Below are 24,691 nucleotides of genomic sequence, written 5' to 3'. Positions count from 1 at the left end.
TAGCCTCCTTGCAGGGAGTTCTGCTGAAGGGTTCCCTGCTGGGCCTGCAGCCTGGGTCAGAAGAGGATCCCTGGGCCCGGGAAGTCTCACTCACTCGCCGGGCCTGCGCTCCGGGTCTGTTCAGGATCCCGCGGCCTGGGTCGTCTCACTCACTCGCCAGGCCTGCGCTCTGGGTCTGTTCAGGACCCCGCGGCCTGGGTCATCTCACTCACTCGCCGGCCTGCGCTCCGGGTCTGTTCGACCCTGTACTAAATAAAAAAAAAAAAAAAAAATTGCAGAAATAATTGACAGTCAGTAGCAAAAACTGAATTTTAGCAAGCTGTAAGTTTTGTCTAGATTGGTGAGCACATCTCTTTTTTTTTTTTTCTAGTAGTCATTGATTTTCTTTTTTATTTATCTCAAACTCTTTATTAATCAAGAGTTGACCAGAATAAAATTTTTTAACAACAAAAAAAGATTAAAATAGAGATACAGTAGTTATTTCTAGCACCAGGAGCCCCAAATCTATTGAGCATGGCCAAGTGCGTAGCTTAAAACATTCCCAAGCAGCCTTTGTAGATAGTCCCCATTCACTGAGAATTGAGAAGTTGTTCAATAGAACTTGTGGAAAAATACTTCAAAGTGGAGCACCTTGGATAGGAATGGCCCTGGGTCCCTTCTGTTCTGCTTCCTCCTCTGGGCAGACTGGAGCTACAATGCTGAGCACAGTGTCCTCAGTTGATACTTTGTGGTCAAGAGGGAAAGGCCGAGAAAATCACTTTGAACCTGGCATCCTTGAACTGCCATATCTGTGGAACCAGTCACTGACTTCCAGCCTCTGTTGTTATGTGAGAGAAATTCCTAGTTTGCTTGAGCCTCTGTTGCTGGTTTTCTTTCTTTCTTTCTTTCTTTCTTTCTTTTTTTTTTTTTTTTTTTTTTTTTTTTTTTGCTTTTGTTTGTACACTTTATTTTGGTTACTATAGGTCATTTCCATATAAATTTTGGGATTATTTTTGTCAGAAATCCAGTTAGAATTTTGATGAGGATGCACTGAATTTGTAGCTAAAGTTGAAAATATTGCCATTTGAATAAGTTTTACATGTCTTCTAGAGACCATGGACATGGGCTATCTTCCCATTTATTAAGATATTTAATTTTTTGAGCACATCTCTTAATGCCCAGTCGTTCCCAGGCCAGTATCTACCAGGTGCAGTCAGTGAGCCAAACATCAGAGCTAATTTAGAAATTAGCCATCTATGAGGAACAAAGAAATGCAGTCCGGTGTATTAAAGAGCTGTTGGAAGTTTTGTAATAAATACTTCACCTTTCCATGTTTCATGTGGTTTCCCAACATTGAAATTGTGTTTGTCTTAAATGATGAGCATTGAGATCTGTGCTATGTTGTACATTTGTGGGAATCGCAGTTTTGGTAATAATAGCTTACGGCTCATGCCATGTTTAACCCCATGTCCTTAAGATCTTTTCATCTGTGCTGTATCATTTGCCTTTCCCACCTCCCTGAGAGGATGGGAAGAAATATAATTGTTATGCTTTATATAGATAAAAAGCTGACAGCCTACCAAGGTAAAAGGACACAATCATAAAGACAAGGAAAATGCCCTTCAGCTGTCATTGGCCGACATAAATTTCCAAAGACTGAATTACTTGGGCATTGGTGTATTGCCAGCACAGAGAGCCACTCAAATGTTTGTTGAATACATTGAGAGGAGCATCTAAAACTTCAACTGTATTTCATAGTAGTGTGGTTTGGTAGGGATCATCCCAAAACATTTAAGCCTAGTACTGATGTTTTGGGGACACTGTCATCTCAGAAATGGGCTATAATAATTGCATCATAGTTAAAATGTACCTCAGAAATAAAATCATATAAGAATACTACTACAATACATATTTCAAAGGGGAGAGGAGGATGTAGATGTTCCATTCAGCTGAAAAAAGAACCTTTAAATCAGAGAATTTGGGCACCAATGTATAAAAGAGTTTGCAAGGCATTTTCCCATGACTTTGGAAATAAATTGTCAGCTGGATGTGGTGGTGCACTCCTGTAATCCCAACACTTGGGTGGCTGACGCAGAAGGATCCCTGTGAGTTCTAGGCCTGCCTGGGCTACATACCAAGTTTAAGACAGCCTGAACTACATAGTGAGACCATGTCTCAAAATAGGAAAAAATGAAGGAGGGAGGAAGGGAGGAATGAAGGAGGGAGGGAGGGAAAGAGAGAGAGAAAACTACCGAAGTCATTGCCTTTCTTGGGCACTTCACAAGTGCTTCCCTTCATCATGAGCCCCAGAAGGAAGTCTGAAGGGCTACCTTCTATTTTCTGTTTTCAGAAAAAGGAAATTGAGTTGAAGACTTCCACTTCACAGTTAAGTGGGCCTAAGATGAATGCCATTTTGGAGAACCTTTGCAATATAAATTCATTAAGAAGTAAAGGTATTCATTTGAGGTGAACCCACTGAATTGGCCACAAATGATGCAATTTTAAATTTACAGAGGCCACTGTAATATATGTCTTAGGAAGGCACAATTTTCTGTTGACTGAAGTATTGCATGCCAACTGAGATGGTTTCTTCACACGCTGGGAAGACAGATCATAGTCTGGCCTGCGTCACGACACAGAGGAGGGTAGAGGAGGGGGTTCTGATGATCTTTGAATCCCTGGATACCCCAGGTGGGCAGCATGCCTTTAAGCAACAACCTACTTTATCACCTGAGCTTTGGTTTCCTCCAGAGATGGGACTGTTCCTTCTCACAGGGTTGCCCTGACGATTTAGTGAATGAATAGGTACATAAACCTATCAAAGCAGACAGTATGCACTAAATAATACTCCTTGTTTTTCCTGTTATTTATAGTGTTTTCTAAAATCCCCAAGAGGCTGATGGTATGAAATGTACTCATCTGTCAGAAGGGTTGGAGGGTACATGCATAACCACAATTAGGACATGGAAAAAGAATGAAAAGGATAATTATTGAAATTTGGTATACACTCTTTTGAAAAATATAAGCAGGAAGCCCAATCAGATGAATACACATCAGTACTGAAAATAAAAATACCCTTGTGTGTTTACAGGGCTTCTTTACTCAAAGGCTTAATTTTAACACCATGATCACAACTTTCCTCCTCCTGATTCATCCTTTTCTCCCTCTAATCATCCTTGATCATCTCATAAGCACCTCGTACTTTTTCTTTCCTTTTTTTTTTTTTTTTTTACTCAAATGACTAGTTTTCCATCAGAACACTCTGCTGCTACAAATTCAAACTGTCATCGTAAATGGGTGCCAGGGTGCATTTAAGCAATTAGAATGCTGTAATTAAAGTCTGCTCGGTGTGTAATCTTATAAAGTGTAAGGGTGCGTACAGGAGTGGAGAGGGTGGTTCTGTGTGTTTGTTTACTCGTGATCATCCGTCTGCTCCCCAGTTGTCTCCTGCGCAGGATCCCGTGTGGGTGCCCTAGAACTTCCAAGCCTGTTAGTGCGGCCTGACCTAGTTAGGTGCTCCGCCGGGCTTGCATCGCCTAATGACTTGGCTGTGGATCGCCACGCCTTTCCCTCGCAGGGCAGCCTCGTAAACATTCGCTCGCTTGCTTTGAAAATGTGTTGGCATAAGAGTTCATAAAGAGGGCCCAGCACATAGGGGAAGAGGGGAAGAGGGGAAGCCAGTCTCTGACACTTGACAGTGTGACAGTTTCTTCTTCCTGGGCTTTGAGAAGAATGAAGTGGAATCTCCAAAACAAGGAGAAGTAAAGATAAGAATAAAGAAAAGAGGACTCAGAAGCCTGATGATATGTTTTCCAGCACCATCTGATAGGGCGTTGGCATCAAAACATGTATTATTTTAAAACTATAGGTTCACTCATTTAAAAATGTGTATTTAGGGTCCCAAAAGGAGGCTGAAGTTTTTCTTCAGCAAAAATAGTTTAGATTACAACTTTGTTCAGACCACAAAGAACCCTGTAAACAGGATCATGTAACAAGAACTTATGCTAACTCCTTAGCCTTCTATTTAACACAGAAAATTGCAAAAGGGACTGGGCGTGGGGGGGTTATGCTCAAGGTCGGAGGACCCTGGCGATAAGAGTTTTTGAAGATGCAATTTTAAAATGTGTTTGATGAACTGCTTACATTTCTTTAGTAAAAACACATTGTGCTTGCTGGTAGAAACTCAGTCAGCGCTTGAAACACAAATTTGTCCCTGCTGCATGCCCGTATGTGCCTGGCACTGCGTAGGTGCTGAGTGTTCGCTGAAACTAAGCAAGCACCTTTGCCCATGTGGAATGTAGAATTCTATGAACTAATACAATAGTTCGCAACCTCTACATATCTAACGTATAGTCTTATTCAGTTCTCTGATCTCATGTTCTCTGTATCCTTTTCTCCCCTTTTCTGGCTCAGGGTCATCTAAATGTCATGATACCATGGTTCCCCAGTACAATCAGGGACAGGAGTCAGGTCTCCCTTTGGTCTTCATTACACTGTGGAATTAGAAGTATATGGGCCCATTGTTTTGCAAAATGTCTATCAATTAGTGAAGTAGGGATTTGTCTGTTTCAACTTATATCACATCAAGTGTCTCAGTATCTCCGAATTAGCAAGAACTAGAGAGACCCCCACTCTACCTGTATCACCCTGTCCCACTTTGGTGAGCCTGGCCACTCTGTCCCCTGTTAGCTCTGTGGGTATTTCTGCTTCCCGTCAATGTTTGAGGATCCGTGTCCCACCCTTTGCCTCCACAGAGGGGGCGAGGTCAGTGCGTTTGCCTTGAGGTAAGCTGGTACCCACTGGCCTTCTCTATTGTGAATCCACTTTTTCCATTCATAATTAATGAAGGGACTGTGTGACCATCCTCTTTGCCTGACAATCTTTTTTTTTTTTTTTTTTGCCTGACAATCTTTAACCCGAAGCCTACACTGATGGCCTTGCCCAAGTCATCAGTACCATGGCAATTAAGGCAGGCAGTTTTGCTGGACACCATGGTGCACACCTGTAATCCTAGAACTTGGGAGGCTGAGGCAGGAGGATCACTGAGAGTCTGAGGCCAGCCTCAGCTACAGAGTGAATTGAAGGCCAGCCTGAACTGCAAAGTGAGACTATCTCAAAAGACAAAGCAAAACAAGCAAGGCAATTTTCTAATTTATTACCTTCAACATCTTTAACATACATCTGAAAATAATAATTATCCTTTCTCTATCAATACCCTTTACAACTGTTAGAGCAATGAGCCTGGATTTAAGGATTCCTTTTATTCAATGTATTTTAATGCATTCCTCTCATTCATTCTGATGCTCAAATTGCTTCCATATCGGCCAGTGAAGTCCCCTTTAAATTGAATGCTGGTGCCCATCACTTTAGACCACTTCCTTATTTTATGACTCAATAAGAAAAATCCAGATTTTCTTTGTACACTTGTTGCCATACCTTTGGAATCAGCCACTTTTTATTTTAATGGAGAATGCTCTCTACAACTATGACATGGTTTATAGTCTGAATTTCATCCCAAGAACAAAATCCCGGGGCTGGAGAGATGGCTCAGTGGTCTAAAGCACCTACTTGAAACAAGCTTGGCAAAGCACAGGGACCGCGGTTCGATCCCCAGCACCACATGCCAGCCAGACCCGCCCCCTGGTGGGCTGAGCTGGCCACACACACACACAATAAATAAATGTAATAAATAAAAATAAATAAATATTAAAAAAAGAACAAAATCCCTCTGTCTAAAAATAAAAATACATTGTACCCCCTCCCCCAAAAAAAAGCCCCTTTGAAAACAAATGCATTGCACAACCCATGCCTGGGCTGAGCCTGGGGAAAGCGGGCCCTGGCTACCTTCCCCCTTCCTTGTTTCAAAGTCCATTCATTCATGGGCCTTGCTATCAGACAGCCGGGCACTAATTCATGCATTGTGAGGCATCGGTACTCCTGTCTTCACTGGGATCAAGTTTCTAAGAAGCAGTCTGCCCAAATAGGCTGATCATAATGCTTATGTCTGTGAAAGCAGCTACAAAAAGATGTGCATTTTAGCTTTTCTGGTAATATGTTTCACCTTTTCAAAGTATCTTGTGTCTCACTTTTCTTTTCATCTTCAATCACCCTGGAGGCTTTGCTATCTAACTGCTCTCTGTGGGCAGTGTCTGAGGTTTGCACATGCGGGATTGCTGCTTGAGTTCTGTGTCTACCTTGCTTGCCAGTGGTGAGGCCCGATCTCGATCCTCACAGTGTGAAAACCTGGAATTTTTACTCCGAACTGAAGAGCAACATGAATCAATTATACAGTAAACCAAGAAAGACAAGAAGCTTTCCTGTTCCAAAGAAAAAGGTATAAATACCCTCATCAGCTTTATACTTAGTTGGCTAAAACTTAGCTAAATAGCTAAAACTTCATGCCTTCAAGGCCCTGACCTAGTAGCAGGAGTAACAGCAAGTAGAGCAATGAACAATAAAGAAAAGGCATAAGGTGCTTAATGTGTAGGTGACCTAAGTGGATATAAATGGATTCACCAAATCAGTTACTCACTGCACAGGCCTGCGTGTGATGCTGCCTTTGAGGACATAGTTGCCATGAAGTAAGATGGAAAAAGACCACTGGTAAGACTGGGCATAAATAAACTTATAGAAAAATGCATGAGCTTCAGTGTGCAGCTCCCGTGCACTTTCACAAATGGACCTCACTGAGGGAGCTGCTGCCATTATGAGGGACATGATCAGCGCCAACATCTCAGAAGCCTCCTGCATGTTCTCTTCTAGTCACTCATCCTCCTACTGCCATGGCTTTCAACCACAGTGACTAACTAGCTGACAGGAGGCATCCAGTATGTGCCCCTTCTAAGATCTGGCTTCTTGTTCAACTTGCATTTCGGAGATTCTTCCATATTGTTTGTGGGGAGCTGCTGCCAGCTAACTCATTCTCATGGCTGAGCAATAGTCCACAGTACTTGTGTGCCCATTGCTGGGCACTGAGTCTCCTGCAGTCTTTGGTTTTCTTAAAGAGCACCAGCTGGAACACATTGGTATCTGTCTTTTAGTGGGCAAATGCCTGATAGATGCATCACTAGAATTGCTGGGCTGTAGTGTGAATCTGTGTTAAGTTTTAGTGCCCCTTTCCCATGAAGACTTTGTCCAGAATTGCTGTAGCTCACTGGCAGAGTAGAACAGGAATGCGATTAAAATATGCTAAAGAAAATATCTACTTCAGGGCCAGGGAGATGGCTCAGTAGGATAAGCACTTGACTGACAAATGCAAGAATCTGAGTTCAATCCCCCGTTCTGCCAAAAAAAGAAAATATCTACTTCATACAGTGTGATCATGTATATGATGTATATTGTGAAGAACTATGCCAAAATATTATTTGGAGACAATCTTATTCTGTGCCTAGAAATGGAAATAAATTGGCTAAATTTTATTAAAATGAATAACTTTAGTGAAGAGGTATAATGCAAAGTAATATACTCAAAATAATAATAATGCTACATAATGATAACAACCAGATAAATAGTAGGATGGAAAAAAAGGCCCACTTATAAAGGCAAATGTAAACTAGTTAATAGTAATTCTAACAAGATGTGTGTGATGTAATACGTGTATCGCAAAACGTTATGGCTGCTGCTCAGCAATTTCAGTAGAGACATAGTTTGGTCCAAAAAGGAAGGCAGTCATTGTACCTGTTTGAAAAATTGCCAAAATTACTCTCAAATTTCTTAGAAAATAAGTGAGATGTCAGAGATTATTTAAGGCATGTAATTTATCAAACATGAAGACATAATTAAGTGATTAAATGTTATAAAACCACCAAAAATGTGAACAAAATGTTCTAGATAATCTAGAAATGTGTAATTATGTGAGGAATTTAAGAAATAAGTCAAACCAGCAGGATCTCTGCAAGTTTGAGGTCACCTGGGCTACAGAGTGATTTCAAAGTCATCCTGAACTGCATAGCAAGACCCTGTCTGAAAAATAAAAATAAAAAATTATTTCATAAGCATTAGTTCAAGGGCAGCCAAATAGCTCAGCAGATTAAAGCACCTACCAGCAGGCGCAGGGGCCGGGGGTTCAATCCCCCCACCTCTGTGCCGGCCCTGCCCCCAGGGTGTGCTGAGATGGCAGTTGAGACTGAGCATGGTGGCATGTACCTGTAATCCCAGCTCTTGGGAGGCTGTAAACAGGTGGATCACTAGGAGTCCAACCTAGTAGTGAGACCCTGAACACCAGCAATTTCAGTAAAGACATAGTATAGACCCTTCCCTAAAAATACAGGAAAAAAAAAAAGCATTCGTTCAGAAGATGACATCAGGAGAGACTTCAAGAGTGATGCTCTGTGATTGTTCTGTCACATTTGCACTGTACTTAAGACTCTGAACAAGTCAGTAAAGTTAGCAGTGTCTCCCCCCATTTTACAGATAAAGAAGTAAGTTACCCAAGGGCCCATGGGCTCTTTCAGCAGGGGAGAGAGGCCTCAGACCAATCAATCTACTTTACAGGCTGGAAAAAAGACATGTCAAAGGAAGAGACTAAAGGATGCAACTGGCACCCAGTAAATGAGAAACAGGGTTGATATTAATAATGAATATACAACTGAGAGACAAACTTAGAGTCTCAAAGAGACAAGTGGAACAAGGGCCTTCTCACACAGAGTGAGGGCAGATGATATTCGAAGTGGTTGGTAATCAAAGGTGGCACATTGGAGTGGCTTCCCAGTAGCATCTTACACTTTTCTAATTATCAAAATAATTTTACTGATTATAAAAACATATAATTTATCTAAGTTGAGGAGATCAGTGGGAATATTTGCTCTCCTGGGCAGTGATTTCCTCAGTAACATGTGTGTGTCAGTATTCTCTGAGGTGTGTGCTGAGATCTGTCACTTGTATGTACAAATGCATGATTTTACTGTGTGTACCACAATGAAAAAAATCTTCAGGGGCCGGGGAGATGGCTCAGTAGAATAAGCACTTCCCTGGCGAGTGCAAGGGCCTGAGTTGAATCCCTGGTTCTACCAAAAAAAAAACAAAAAACAAAAACAAAAAAACTTCAAAACCCACAGATATGACCAAAAAAAAAGTGATGAAATAAAAACACAACAAAAAAATCAGGGTTATATTTAGTAAGATTAGCATAAAATATTTACTATTATCAATATAAAGCAGTTAGCCCACAAATTTGAAAGTCACCTTAAGAACCCAAGCAGTGAGGAAGTCATCACTTTTCATGTAGCCCACCGTGGTCACTAAGGCCAAACAGAGGAGACACACAGAAGAAGCACGCTCAGCACTGGTGCTGAGGCCATCTCCCACAAGCCCTCATAAAGAGCTATCATGTGATGTAATGAACGACATCCTCCATAACATACCTGGACTTATTAAAATAATGACATCTTGAGGGTTGCTTCTTACATTATTTCTCAACATAAAACAGTGGAGTAAACACAGTTTCCAGAAAGCTGTTTTACCTGGGTTAAAAGCTGGTGGATGGTTCTAGCTTAATCCAAGAATAAGACTTAGAGCTGCTAGAGCTGTGCCTCTTCTTTAGCGACAGTTCATCCCCAGCTCCATCCCAAGAAACATTCGGCAAGGTCTGGAGACATTCTGTCATCACAGCAAGGGAGAGGCTTTTAGGGGTGCTGCTTAGCATCCTATAATGTACAGCATGGCTCCCCATAATAAGCATTACCTAACCCCCCAAAATGTGAGTTGTTCTAAAGTTGCAAAAGCCTGACCTACAAGAATGAATGGGCAACATGGTCTCATGGAGACCATTCCTTACAAATACTGCCTCTGACAGCTACCTTGGACAAAGTGGGAAGATGTATTGTTTCCTGTCCTCGAAGGATGTGGGTAGGAGCCAGGTGCAGATGTAGTAGCCACGATCTGCCCTTTCTAGGAGTAGAGTAGCTTACTACCTCCCAAAAAATAGGAATCAGACCAGAGAAGATTGCTTCCATTGCTAAGGAAGAACTGGGCTGGAAGGTAATAGGTAGGTCTTAAGTGTGGGCATGCTTCCTCCAGCAGCCTGGTCACATGGGAACCGTCATGCTCTCCTCATACCTGGTGAATTCCTCCTTCCCACGTAGATGTGTAGTTGGGAAGAATCAGTATCCAGAGAACTGTATCCGTTCATCTGCTGGCGTCCTTATCCCATCTGTTCATTGAGCTGTTTGGTGGCTTAGGGGTAAATCGAGTGAGAGTCACCTGAACTGCATCTAGACATCATTCTGGTCCAGTTTGGGGTTCTAGCTAGACTGAAGTGTCAGCCCTGCTCAACAGTGGACATAGCTGACAACCAACCCCAAGAAAGCTCCTTCTTGCTGACTGTAGGCACTAGTGTACTCTGGGCCACATCTTCCTTTCTCCAGGGGAGTGGGGACTTTCTTTCCCTGGTTCGAATCTGGAAAATCTCTGGGAAGATTTTTGAACCAGCTTCCATCATTTACCCAAAAACTAACAATTGTTCTTCCTCTAGAGAGGAAAATAGGTAAATCCCACCCACACACCAATGGGATATTATGCCCGAGAAAAAAGAGTGGTACTTGTCAGACAAGACACCAACTGCTACTGGAGGAAAATGGAATAGAAAAAAGTTTATGAACTTTTTCTTTAGAGATAACTTTAAACTTTTAGAATAGTTATAAGAATGGTACAAAGTGTTTTCAAATAAAATTCATCCATTTTTAACATTAGGGTACATTTATTCTTTCTCCCCCTCAGATGTGTAATTTTATTCTGACCTGTTTGAGGGTAAGTTATGGAAATTTTCCCAGTTTTACCCTAAATGCTTCACTGTATATTTCCTGGGATCATCCCTCGTGTCACCATCAGTTATAGCACACTCAGTGTTTAACTCGTAGCCCACACTGTTGCCTAAGCAATTCAGCTGCCGCTCTGCAGAGGCTAGCACACTGCATTCCACTGTGATGACCCCATAGTTCTTTCCTTTGACCTTCATCACATTGATGTCTTTTAAAGGTATAGACCAGGTGTCTGGTAGCGTATCTCCCAGCCTGGGTCTGTATCATGGTTCCTTATGAGTAGATCTAGTGGTGGTTTGGTTTGGTTTTTGGCTTTCTGAGACAAGGTCTTTCTTTGTAATTCAAGCTGGCGTTGAACCCACAGTGTAGCCCAGGCTGGCCTCAAACTCATGGCAGGCCTCCTGCCTTAGCCTCCTGAATTCTAGAATTACAGGCATACACGCCACTCCTGGCTAGTGATTTGTTTTCGACAGAACTATGACATGGTGTCATGCTGGAGGCAGCTTGTACCAACTCTGTGAAAGCCAATTGTTGCAGTTCTTTACAGCCCCGAGTTCTGTGCGGTTGCATCAGTGGCTTGGAATCAGCCGTGGTGGGAGCATTTTACACCATGGAAGCCAAAAAGTGCCTTCAATCAGAGCTCCTTCCACCTAGCTTTCCAGCTCTGGAGGATTTGCACTTAGCAGTGCAGAGCATTGTAGGGGTGAATGCGTGTCCTTCTCCGTGTCCCCATCTGAGGATGTTCATGCATGCTCCCTCAGTACTTGGCCAGAGTGGCATCTGTTAGACTCTTCAGTGGAGAGCTATCATTTTTCCCTTTGTAATTAATAAATAACATGTGAAGAGATACCCTGTGACTATGGAAATATTCTGTCCTATTTCTAATCAAAATTTGATTAAAGTTTTTATTTATTGAAGATTACTATGTAGAGTTTATGCCTTGGATCTGATCACCAAGTGGCACTCCACTCTTGTGGTTGTTGTTGCTTCCGTTGTTTATGTGATTTATTGTGTTTTGTTTTGAGACAGGGTCTTGCTATATAGTTTTGACTGGCCTTGAGCTCATTATGTAGCTCAAACTATCAGCAATCCTCCTGTCTCAGCCTTTTGAGTGCTGGGATCTCGGGCAAGTGCCACCATACCCAGTGGCACTCCACTCTTGTCAGTACTGCATGTCATCCATAAACCATTTGGGGTCATTTTTCCACAGTCTTACCTGTTCCTGTTTTCACCAAAAGCACGCTTTTGAAAAATTCCTGGTAAAAGATTGCTCTGGAGTCATAGGAAGTTAGTTATGGCATAGTAGAATATACATATACCAGTTCCCCACAATGAATGCAGTCAATCAGTATGTACAGCAAACATGCAACACAATTTTTTTTTAATTTAAAACTTGAGCATCATAGAATGGACAGAACCCTGAACTGGACATCTGGCATCCCCACATACTAGGGGACAAGACGTTACACTTCCTGTCCCTAGTGCTCAGTGCTGTCATCGGTAACATAATCAGATCATATTTTCCCCAGGTTACAGATTCTAGAACTTTATTTGATTTGGTTCTCTTCTTTGGATATAAGCACTTGTAATTCCCCTCATTAGCATGGCGTCTTGGTCTAGCACACTGCCCAAACAAGGACAGACGTGATATGGCCAGCCCAGAGCTGCAGCCAGGGACTCGGTGACTGAATTCGTAACGTGGGTTACAATTAGCTGCGTAGGTGCAGTCCGGGGACCTGATGCTGCTACTGTGTGTTACCCCCGTGCCTCCAGCCAGCTCCTCTTTCTTTCCCCTCTCCTCCTTTGTTTATCCTGATGGCCATGGAAGCCCACTACAGGCTCTGGTTGCATGGCTCCTGGAGGAGGCCCTCTCTCAAGTATTACTTCGCCCGAGGCCTATAAGGTTACCTCTGTTGCCATGGCTGGAAGTAAAAGATATCTGTCCTGGGCAGTCTGCAGCTCCCAAGGAACACTTACCCTTCAGGCATGAACTTCCAGAGGGCTTTCTAAGTCTTCATTAAATTTTACCAAGTTAAGTTGCTGAGAATCAGGGAAATAGTGTTTTTCTTCATTGAAGCATTGTTTTGTGAATGAGTCCAGTCATATTGGCAATTAGTATTAGGATTCAGAATTTTCTGTCTTAGATTTCTGAAATAGTAGTCTCTACAAAGGTTAGGTAGGGACAGAGGGCTTCAAAAATTGTGAGGGCTGGGCATGGTAGCACATCCCTGTGTTGGAGCAGGACCGAATGTTTGAGCCCAGCCTGAGCGATTTTGCAATTTAGTAACTCGGCAAGGGCCTGTGGCAAAGTAAAAAATACAAAAGGGATGACAACCTAGCACAATTCAAAAGCCCTGGACTTGATCCCCAGAACCAGGAGAAAAAGACAGAACATGGAACACTGCTGGACTATCCGATCTCTTCACCCTCCCCTACCAGGCTGGGTCGGGGCCGCCAAGAATAAGCTGGGAATTTGCACCCTCGCTTTTGGCGCTGCCAGAGCCTAGTTCTCTTCATGGTTCTCTTGCTCATTTCCACATTTACAATATTTAACATACTCCCTGAGGTCTCAAGGTGGGGAGTGTTTGGCAGCTTCGTGAAGATTATCTGCTTTAGGTCTTTTTTATCTGTCTGCTAAACTTCCATTTACTCGCTTGAAAAGTTGGCATCTAGCATAGACTCTAGGTGACTCATCTAAGCTGTGAGGAGGGAAGGGGGCCTCTGGGTATCAGAGAAGCTGGGAGGGATGTCCCAGTTATTGTATTCCTCTTTGGTTTTCATTTATCCCCAGATAATGCCCTTTTTCTCCTCTTTAACTTGTAAAGACAAATTTGGCTTAAGCTTTGAATTCTGATTTGAAACTCAGGGATGCTTTTGGATTCCCCTTTCTACCCTCTTCTAGCCATGAGTGCTTTTTTCTTTGAACTTCAGGATTTTGACCTCGCTAAAATTTCATCTGATCAACATCCACCTCACCTGTCGGATTAAAGGCTCCGTCCTCTTTCAGTGGATTAGAAAGCCTCTCTCGCTGGGCTGATAGGAGGCCCTTGATGCCCGCAGTCAGCCTGGCTCCTCTGTGATTGGATGGTCTATTCCTAGAGCAGATAACAAGCTTGGAATTCCAAGGCTGGGCTCTTACCATTATGGAAAGGAAACATTTTGAAGCAGATCATCTGCCTTGGGGTCAGAAGGCAAGCGTGCATGCCGGGGGATGAAATTAATTTGTTTTCATTTTTTCAGATCAGGGAAACATAAGTAATTGTCACTGTTAGCACTGTAGTGCCCTGGGCTTCTCTGATTATTTTGTCTCATATAAAAATTATTATTATTATTTTATTATTATTATGAGTGTTTTTTTGTTTGTTTTTTGACTATCCTAATCAGGTCACTTAGAACTCAGGATATAAACTTAATCCTTTTGAAGTTCTTGCTGACCATAGCTACCTCTGTAAATGTCCCTACTGCACCTTTATTTAAAGCCATTTGTTTACCCATCTTGATGTACTTGGAATAGCTAGGAAATCTTCCAGCTCAGATTCAATAAGTAGAAGGGAAGAAGAGAGGGAACAGGGCAATTTCCAGGCCCAGAAGTTTCGTGTGCCTAGGCTTCTGCTTTTTCAAGAACAAATTATACTGGACTTAGACAAGAAGAGGAGCTTACATGTGTAATTATTACAAGCTCACATACCACCAAAACCCAATTATTTTTAAAATAGGAACCCCAAGCCACGTGTGGTGACACAAGCCAAGCCAATAACCTTAGCACTCTGAGAGACTGAGGTAGGAGGCTCACTAGTTGGAGCTCAATCAGGACAACTTAGAAACTTAGGAGGTCCTTTCTCAAAAATTAAAAATAAAAATAAAGGCTGGTGATGTAGCTCAGTGTTAAGGCTCTGGATTTGACACTGGCTCCATTCCCATACACCAAAACATAGTTGTAATATTCCATGACGCAGTAAGTGCACGCATATGTAACAGCGTTTAAAGACACAGGTAAAAGTGCAGGTATTACTGACTGAGGAAGTGCTCACCTCACTCAACCGCCCACCCCCACTGGGCTGCAGAAACAACATTCTTGTTAACCAGGGCCCAGGGCCTGGGATTGCAATTCTTCTTGAGGATACTGCAGAATGAAAACCTAAAATGATCAATTAGAGTTCATCTGATTTCAGAAGAAAGCATCAGAATTTTAGGGATTTTTTGTTTTTGTTTTTGTTTTTTTTTGCGGAACCGGGGATTGAACTCAGACCCTTGCACTTGCCAGGCAAGCGCTTATTCTACTGAGCCATCTCCCCGGCCCCCAGAATTTTAGTTTTCTAAGTATTCAGTGTGACTGATTTTTTTTTTCTTTCTTTTTTGTACTGTGAATCAAATTTAGGATTGTGTGCTTGCCATGCAGGCACTAGTGGCTGCTGAGCTATATCCCTAGCTTTGTGACTGATTTTTTTAAAGCTTCCCTTTTTATCTAGAACAAATGAATATTAATTCAATAACATGTCACGGACACAGAAGTGAATGTATGTTTTAATAACATTTGTATTGTGTGTGTACTAAAGTCACCATGCTGAGATATAGAGAAAAATATTATCTCAGGAAAAACCACAACAAATGAATCTAGGACAATCCATGGAGCTTGTAAATGAATGTACAGAGATTTAAAAAAAAAAATTGTTTATTTAGACGTCTGAATTTTCAGCCTCAGAGTTCTTTGTGTTTCTTTCCAAATACTGCTCTCTAAACAGAACTCCCCACAGCTTAAATACACACACACACACACACACACACACACACACTTCCCCCACAGTGGTATGATCTGCATTTGATTGTAACCTGAAGGTGCCAAGCTGTGACAGCTTTCCACACTCCACAGCCATTTGCTGCAGCCCGAGACAGCCCAGCGCTTAGTGACGTTTTCTTTCTCCCCCAACAGGGTCAAATCGAAGTGGACAGCGAGACCATCTTCAAGCTAGCAGCTCTAATTCTGCAGGTAAGAGTGATCCAAGTGCCTCTGGCCAGCTCCCTTTTGTTTGCTGTTTTTGTTAACTGCCTGCAACTCCAAAACTTTTGCATGGGCCAGTGCCTGATGGACTTTTAAAGTTGTTTGCTAGTGAAGAATGTGAGCCACTGTCTCTGCTTTAAAAGAGTTTTGCATGCAGGTGCTGTGCATTGGGTAGTGCGGTATCACCAAGAAAAATGGAATTTAGACTGCTTGGGGAGAAAAGTTGAGCCCGTATTCCTGGAAAAGAGCGCTGAGCTACTTGAATTTGGGAAGCAGCAGTTGTTAGAACAGCTGTAATTTTCATTTAAATTTAGTAATTTTTGTATACAGCTCTTTGAGCTTGTGTAAAACCTCTTTAACTCATAAAGGAACTAGTAGCCAAAAAATAGTCTGTTTCTGTGCTAGTTTAAAAAGGAAAAATAAAATAAATAGTATTAATTGGTGTAAGGTCAGAATCCACTGTAATGTGTGCCACGTGGGTAGGCAAGCATTTGTCATGCGATCTTAGAAATGTAATGAGAAAATGGTGATCTGCAGTCTCTCATAAGTATTTGTCTCTTCTGCTTAAAATAACCATTTCATGGACACTAGCATTTTCTTATCAATGCCACGTTCTTGTCCTTTTGCCACACAGAAAGTGTTCCTTATGTTCACTCTTTAACACTAAACTTCGGGGCTTATCAATGGGTAAATAACCCAGAGTGAATAATTCATTTAGCTTAGAATAAATACATATTGATCATCTGTCTCTGTTTTATTTTTTTTTTTTTTTCAGGAAGCCAAGGGAGATCATACCAGGTAATGATTTCTTTTCTGAGATTACTATGCAAAATAACTCTAGCTGAATCTTTGTTTGTGTTCTTTTAAATAACAATGGTTGCAAAATCAAAAGAAAGTAGATCCCAGCAAGACTAAGAGCTCTTTCCTGCTCAGATAGAGACCCATTCTTTCTGTGAATGAATCTAAGGAGGAACCTTTCTTGCAATTTTTCTAGCCTGATGAACAGTGAATTGTAACCAGCTTTCCAAAATTCAGTTTTCTGTCATCTGTTAGTGCGATGAAGAGGTCTATTAAAAGTTTAGTAGCTTACATTGATTTTTTTAAAACTTGTAACAGTCGTGTGTCTAAAGAGTTGTAAGTATGCACCAAAAGATTAAATCCATCAGCTGCTTAGTTAAGGGATTAATAGGGGCCTTCTCTTGCAGCTGCCCCAAGGGGCCTCACCATTCACACACTTGACCAAACAGTTGTATTGTCACTGGGACACTTTCTCGGGTTTTAACTGCCTAAGGGCCACAGCATTGTCTTTCTGTTTGAATTCACTCACTACTTGCTCCATTCCTTCTCTTAAATTTGGTAGATGGGGGTAGAGTAGCCAAAGCCCATTAAGGTGGACCGGAGGCCTCTGATTAGGAACAGCTCCCAGGCCAGGGACCCACTGAAAGCCTGGCTTCTATCTCGTTAATGTTCGACTCCTGGTAAACTTTACCCGTAGATTATTTACAGATCACCTCATACTCATTCCCTGCCAGGTCTTTGAACAGTGTGCTCCTTAACGGACTGATAAAATAATGCCTTGCTAGCCTGACAACTTCCGGCCACTGAGTAATACTTCAGAAACTCCCAGTGTTGTGTTGTCCTCATCTGCCCATTCAGTTTGGTGATGAGGTCAAGGTTGCCCCTGAGCACCCAGGGGCCCACTCACCGCTTTCTCATGACAAGTCTATGTCCCTGTCTATGTCTATGTCTATCTCTATACCTATATCTATGTCTATATCTGTGTTTCCCTGAGGTTAAATGCTTTGAAAGATTCATAAAATACAACCGATAATTAATTTTTATAATAATATTAATCAACAGATTAATTCTTTAATTGAAAGAAAATTTATATACTTACTTTATGGAACGATGCATGACCTGGTTCTAAAATGGAAAAATAAAGCTAACTAAGGACTTTAAAAGAAAAAAGGAGAAGCTGTTTGTGGTGGCACAGCCCTGCAATCCCAGCCCTCTGGGAGCTGGAGGCAAGAGGATGACAGGCTCAGCCTGAACTAGCAACTTCACAACTCTGGGACCCGACCTCAAATTAAAGAATAACAGAATGGGATGTAGGTCTCTGTGAAGGACCTGGGTTAGGTCTTTAGTACTGAAAAAAAAAAATTGAAAGAAAGCAACAGAGGGTGGAAGGATAAGCCCATGTCTAGATTATTAGTAACAAGAGCTATTGTATTTCAGGGCCACCTTTGTTGGAGGGGTCATGTTCCTGGGAGTCTGGGAGGGGTGAGGAGTGTAGTCATTTTATGGGGTGATGTGGAAGTCAGCTTCAGGCCCCAAAGTTCATACCCTGCATTTTTTTATTGCTAACTGTTCCTCCCCTGATTCCTCAGGGTCAAGCAGAGGAGTCACACCCTTGGCCTCAGTTTACTCATCAATAAAATGGGACCAATCCCCATAAGACTCTAGTAAGAATTAAATGTATGCACATTGCCCAGAGCAACATGTACTGTGCTCTAAGCTCTTACACTTTAGCTATTATTATTATCATTAATTTAGCATCATCACCTACCATGCTTCTCATCCTAAGCAGAATTCAGTCTGGGCCCTTGACTACCTCTCAAAGAGAGTTCTGAGACTAACAGGGGTCTGAAAAAGCTTAAGAAAGCATTAGAGGGCCGGGGTGATAGCTCAGCGGCATATGCGCCTTCCTGGCAAACACAAAGTCCTGAGTTCAATCCCCAGTACTACAAAAGAAATAATATAAATAAAGAAGGCATTGAGGGGAACAAAGAGAAGGGTCAATCTAGAGCAGATTGGTAGGGAAGATCCTCTCCTGAGGCAGGAGAAAGCTTCCCAGAAAAGCTGTTGGAATAGTCACACCTCAGTCCTAGGACTTCAAATTTAGTGAGTTAATTCTGGCCAAGCCCAATGCAGTCCCTGTTTAACTTCAGCGGGGCCACTAGGGCAAAGAGGTGTCACCATTCTGAAATTGTCCAACTGCATTGAGTACAGCGAGCGTGGAACTAGGTCTTACACAGGCCGGAGCCGTTCATCCTTTATGAGCCTCACTTTCCTCATCTGTAAATTGGGAGTCATCAAAACAGAGACTTTGGCTGGGTGCCATCGCACAGGCCTGTTGTACCAGTTACACCAGTGGCTGAGGCAGAAGGATGACAAGTTCAAACCCTGCCTGGGAAGTGTAACTAGTGAGCAAGACCCTATCTCAAAATAAAAAGGGTCAAGAATGTAGCTAAGAGCGAAGGCCCTGGCTTCAACCCTTAATATCAAAAAAGAAAACAGAATTTGTGCATTGTTGATGGCACTATGGTAACTCATGCCTTTAACTAATAGGCATCTCCCAAGGCCTAAAATGTACGAGCACCTGCCTAGACCATGAGGACGCAAAGATCCGTAGACAGCTGCTGGCCTCTGCCCAGGACCGGGTCCTGGCCACTCAGTGGCAGCCCTCAATCACACTTTCCAGTTGGTTGATGCAGCTGCTGGCCTGAGAACATCACGAAGGTTTCTTGCAGGGCTGTATGCATTGCTAAAACATGTCCCCAGACACCTGCTAGAGCAGGCGTTGTGACTTCTCAGTGGGCATGGAGGCTGCACACCCAAGTGTGGAGGCAGCTCTGGTGCACTCTGGGCCTCTCAGTGTCTGCATCTCCTGAGCCTGCCTTGCTGGTGTCTCAGCTTCCAGACCCATCCTCCAGCTGTCTCCCCTCAAAGGATGTCACCACTGCTCCTGGCCCCTCTCTAGGCCCCCTCCTTCCCCCAGCCTTCTGCCGCCTGTCCTGCAGCCCCCTGCTTTAGCCTCAGCTTCCTCAGCCTTCCTTGCCTTCCTCCCCCCAGTCTGACCAGAGAGCACATGTACTGTGCACGTCATCAGCAGTGGCACCCAAGTGCTCACAGTGACATTATTTAAAATGCTCATGGCTGGGGAGATAGCTCAGCAGCATAAGCGCCTGCCTGGCAAGCACAATGTCCTGAATTTGATACCCAGTACACACACCTGTAATCCCAACTCTGGGGAGGCTGAGACAGGAGGACCACTACCAGTCTGCACTGTGTAGTGAGACCCTGTGTCAAAAAGAAAAAAAAAAAAAAAAGCTTATGCCCAGGTTCGGCTCATCCCACCATGATAATTATCATTCTCATTGAACACATCATGATTGTACAGCTCAAACCCATAGGAGCAAAGAAAGCCAGAAGCCGGAAAGAAAAATAAGCAAAAGACACTTTCTCCCTGCCTGCCTCCCTCTCCCTCTCTTTCTCTCTCTCCCCTCACCACCACCACCCCTGGCCCAGGCTGGGCAACAACCTGTGATCCTCCTGCTTCATCTTCCTTCAGTGCTGAGATTATAGATGTGCAGTGCCAGGCCCAGCTTGGCTAGTTTTTAAAATCATTCAAGTTCTCTCCTGATCCCATTGCCTTCTACAACCTGGCAAACCCACTACTGCCACCCTAAGATACGGATTTGACCACGGTTGCTTACTTCTGAAGTCTCTCAGTTTCTCACTGCATCCAGATGCCTGCCTTTCAACACCCTGTCCTGGCATTCGTGTATACTCGGTCCACACTCTGCTGCTCCTGCTCCTTCATATCTGTTCATGCCTCTCTCCTCTTTTTCTTCCACAGACCCATTCTATTTTGCCTTCATCATTTTGTTCAAACTCTTCTTAGCTGGATGGTCTTATGATTGTTTTGTGTTTGCAGTGGGGGTTGAAGCCAGGGTCTATGGCCTTGTGTGTGTTGGTCAAGCACTCTGTCACTAGGTCTAGGCTGCTTTTAAAAGCTAGCCAAGCTAGGCATGGTGGTGCACACCTGTAATCTAAAAAGTGTGAGAGACTGAGGCAGGAGGATCACAAATTGTAACAGACAGACAGACAGATACACTGACTCACTGACACCCTTGCTTATTCTGCTTCCTGGCATGTTTCCTTCAGAGTATTTTAAGTCAACATTATCATAACCAGAGGAAATCCTGCTTTCTGAAAGTTCATTAGAATAGTGGAATGGGGCTCCCATTTTCTTTAAATAGCTGACAGTCTGAATTTCCGAGTCAGCCCTTGCCCCGCACAGATAAGAAGCTGCTGGGGTAATACAGCAGACACAGATGGAGCATTCCTGAAAGCTGACCCGAGGAGAAGGCGAGACTTTATCACCAAGCCACTGGCCAGCCCCAAGCAACTTTGTACAAGCAGGGTTTTGTTTTAAGACCCTAGAAGTTACCAAGTAACTATGTAATTAGGGGGCTTCTCTTTATGAGAAAAATGAGTGCCTACAGTTTTCAGTTCATGCCAGGATAGAATAAGTGTGTGTAGCCCCCACCTCCAAGCAGGAAGGAAATATTCCCAATTTACAGCTGTGCAATAAAAAATATTGCTGTTAAAAAAAAATACTGCTGTTTCCCATAGGAAAAGAACATCCCTGGATGCCCTGAATGTAGGTGAATGAAAGGAGAAAGCAAAATCAAAGACTTGTAAGAAATTTGCCCTTCAGTTCTTATGCCCCTGGAGCGCTTAGAGCTCTAAAATATTTCACTTCCAGGACCTTCAAAGTGAATTACAGTAGGAAAAAGAGCAGCTCAGCTCAGCATGTGGCATGTGCCTGTAACCCCAGCACTCTGGAAAGCTGAGGCAGGAGGATCCAAAATTAAGCCTAGCGTTGTCACTTTATTGATTTTGTGAGATATTTCTCAAAAGAAAAGGGCTGGTTTGTAGCTCTGTGTGAAGACCCTGGATTACATCCAAGTACAGCAAAGGAGAAAGGAAGGGAGGGAGGGAGGGAACAAGGGCGATCCCAGGAACCAGGGCCTGAGTACTTGCATCAGCAAGGAGGTGAGAAAGAAGGTGAATCTTTAGACTTTGACTCCCTAGCATCACATCCTGGCCCAGCCACTTGATGGGTAACTGCAGGAACTCACCTGTCTCACGCATCTCAATGCACCATCATTAACAATGATGCTATTATTGTTGTTGTCGTTGTTGCTAATACCTTTAATCCTCATGGTGACCCTGTGAACAAAGACACTATAATTGTCCCCAGTTTCCAGGTAGGAAAACTGAGCTTTGGGGCCCTGAAGTAGTCTGTCTGGAGTGCACAGCTGGAGAGTGACCCAGTGGGGCTCCACACGGTGCACTTTACCACTGCTCGGAGTTGTCCTGTATTTCAGAGGAAAGACCAACTTGTATGAATCTTACCTTACTATCACGGCAAAGAAAGCTAACTTGAATATGCCTGTCTTACTTTAGGCAGAGACTTTAGTGAACAAAAAAAGTCCCTTTTGTGAACAAAAACAATGAAAAACAGTTGGGCGAGGACTTCTCTCTGGGATACTTGGTTAAAGTTAAGCAAAACCAGCCAGGGTTGGTAGCACACTCTTGTAACCATGGCTACCTAGGAGCCAGAGACAAGAGAATTGCAAGTTCCAAATCAGCCTAGAATGCTTAGCAAAACCATGTCTTAATTTTTTTTAAAAAATGGCCTGGTGATATGAATCAATGTTAAAGAGCCCTTGGATTCAATCCTTAGTACCTAAGAAAATAAAAAAATAAATTATAGTTCACCAAGTTTTCTTCACTAGATTTTGAGTTCATTCATTGTCCCTACAAATTTCCCACAGGGAACGCTCTGGCAGATCTTCTACATCATCTACCTTTTGTCCCTGATGTCAGAGCCCTTGCTGAGCTAGTATGCTCTGTGGCCTCACTTTGACAACCACAGAGTTTTGCTAGAGATTAAGGAGTTTGCATTTTGTGGCTTACATATTTTGCATTTCAAAATACTTTGCTTTCATAGCACCAACACTAAATGCAAGTATATGAAAACTGAAGCCCCATGTTGCACTTCAGTTTAGCTATAAGCCCCAAAAAGCCCGCAGAGGCAGCCCCATGCAGGAGGTGGCTCTCTGGACCTGTTTGGCTTCTGCCTTCCTCTGCACCAAGCAGCCCAGCCACGGTGCTCTTCGCACTACATGGGCCCGAAGTGAAACTCAGCCTGTTGGCCTGCTTGGGCGCTGGCTGGTGGAGATGTTGGTGTGCATGTATGTAGGATGAATATCCATCAGTATGACATGAACTACAGGCCCTCCTCAGGATGCGGATGTCCAGCAATGACGACATTGTGAGGAGGAATTCTACAAGCCTTCACTGATAGCTCTCACGGTGCCTTTTGTATGGTTCTAGAAACATGGAGTGCTAACAGAACACAGAACAGCACTGCTCTCTGTGCCATATGGCTAATGTGGCTGATCTAGGTTTTTATCATCAGAAAAGGCAACCTGAGTGACACATGCAGGAAGAGGGGATAAAGTGTTGGGACTTCAAGCTGACCATAAGCCATTTTCAGTTGTCTAGTGGGGAGTTTCCAGGAGAGGAACAGATTTTCTATTGTTCATTCTTTGATAGGAAAACACTGCCTATATTGCTTGCTTTTCTTCCAGATGCCCTTCTTTTTTTTTTTTTTTTTTTTTTTTTTTGGCAGAACCGAGGATTGAACTCAGGCCCTTGCACTTGCCAGGGAAATGCTCATTCCACTGAGCCATCTCCCCAGCCACATGCCCATTTTCTAATTCCAGATGTGAATAAGAGTTAGTGTTTTAATGATGAGATGAATATACATCACATAAAATCCATCATCTCCACCTCCCTGTGTGTGTGTGTGTGTGTGTGTGTGTGTGTGTGTGTGTGTTACTAAGAATTGAATTCAGGGCCTTTACAGTGAGCTATGTTGTTAGCCCCTTTCTTAGTTGTTTGTTTGTTTTTTTTTTTCCTGGAGACAGCACTCAGTTAAGTCAACCAAGCTAGGTCCAGTCTTCAATCCTCCTCTCTTAGTGTCCCAGAGTGCTGGGATCAAGCGTGCACCTCTGCACCAGGCGCATCTCTACTGGTTTAAGAACACAGATCATAGACTCAGTGACCAGGGTTTGATCCCCGGCCTGCCATGCCGGCTGTGCCCCCAGGCTCACTGAGACAGCGACTGAGACTAGACATGGTGGCACAAGCCTGTAATCCCAGCACTTGGGAGGCTGAAGACAGGAGGATCCCACAAGTCCAATCTGTGTAGTGAGACCCTGTAGACCCTATGCTAAATACAGAATTAAAAAAACCACAGATCAGTGATATTAAGTGTGTCTGTCTTGTTTTGCAATCAACCCCAAAAACTTTCACTTTGCAAAACCCAAAGTCCGTACCTATTAACCAACTCCTTATCCCCCACTCCCAGAGTCCCTGGCATCCACCTTTCTCCTTTCTGTCTCTATCAGCTTGAAAAGGGGTAAAACATTTTTATTTAAAAATTCAGATTTCCCATTCACCTTCTTTAAGCCTGAGTCATTCCTACAGATTATATTTCTCCTGCAAATATTAAAAAGAGAAGCCAACCACAGTAGACATGATCGGGCATCCTCGGCAGGCTGGCTAATGTTTAGAAAAATCTCTCATCACATTTTCATTCTAATTTGAAATTCTTTAGTCTTAAAAAAATAGTTCAGGAATTGATCCCCTTGAAGCATGCAGATGGGCAGAGTGATTTGGCCTGGGTTGCTAGCTAGGCCACGGACAGAAATGTCATGGCACGATTCCGGCTGAGTGGACGCCGCTCCTTGCCAAGCGCTAGCAAAAGTTGCAGGGCAGGATGCATCTGACTGCATGCTGAGAGAGTTTGTGACACAAACTCCATGATGGGACAAATTTCCACCAGTGATCAAAACCCTTGATATCCATCATGCCAACCCCGAGACTGCTTCAACTTAGAATGTGGCAAGTTTCTTCTAAAGTCTTTTACCCATGTGGCATATTGCAAACCCTTAGGGTTGCCAGGGTTGGCAAATAAAAATATAGGATGCATAGTTATAATGCAATTTTTTTTAAATTTTATTTATTTATTTATTTATTTGTGTGTGTGTGTGTGTGTGTGTGGCCAGCTCAGCCCACCAGGGGGCAGGGCTGGCTG

At 43.1% G+C, this 24,691-nt stretch overlaps 1 protein-coding gene across 6 annotated transcripts in view; it reads left to right on the top strand.

Annotated features, from left to right (window-relative positions):
- Frmd4b (FERM domain containing 4B) overlaps positions 1-24,691 on the top strand; it is a 358,125-nt gene that overhangs the window by 270,328 nt on the left and 63,106 nt on the right. For all 6 annotated transcript variants that reach the window (XM_023713303.1, XM_023713301.1, XM_023713300.1 and 3 more), the window contains 2 exons: positions 15,667-15,723; positions 16,511-16,533. In XM_023713303.1, coding sequence (XP_023569071.1) covers positions 15,667-15,723; positions 16,511-16,533 — 80 coding nt within the window. The remainder of the gene's footprint in view (positions 1-15,666; positions 15,724-16,510; positions 16,534-24,691) is intronic.

This window comes from Octodon degus, unplaced genomic scaffold (assembly GCF_000260255.1).
Source record: "Octodon degus isolate 3935 unplaced genomic scaffold, OctDeg1.0 scaffold00030, whole genome shotgun sequence".
Classification (NCBI taxonomy): domain Eukaryota; kingdom Metazoa; phylum Chordata; class Mammalia; order Rodentia; family Octodontidae; genus Octodon; species Octodon degus.
Note: the sequence above shows the minus strand (reverse complement) of the source record. Positions and strands in the feature narration are given on the sequence as shown.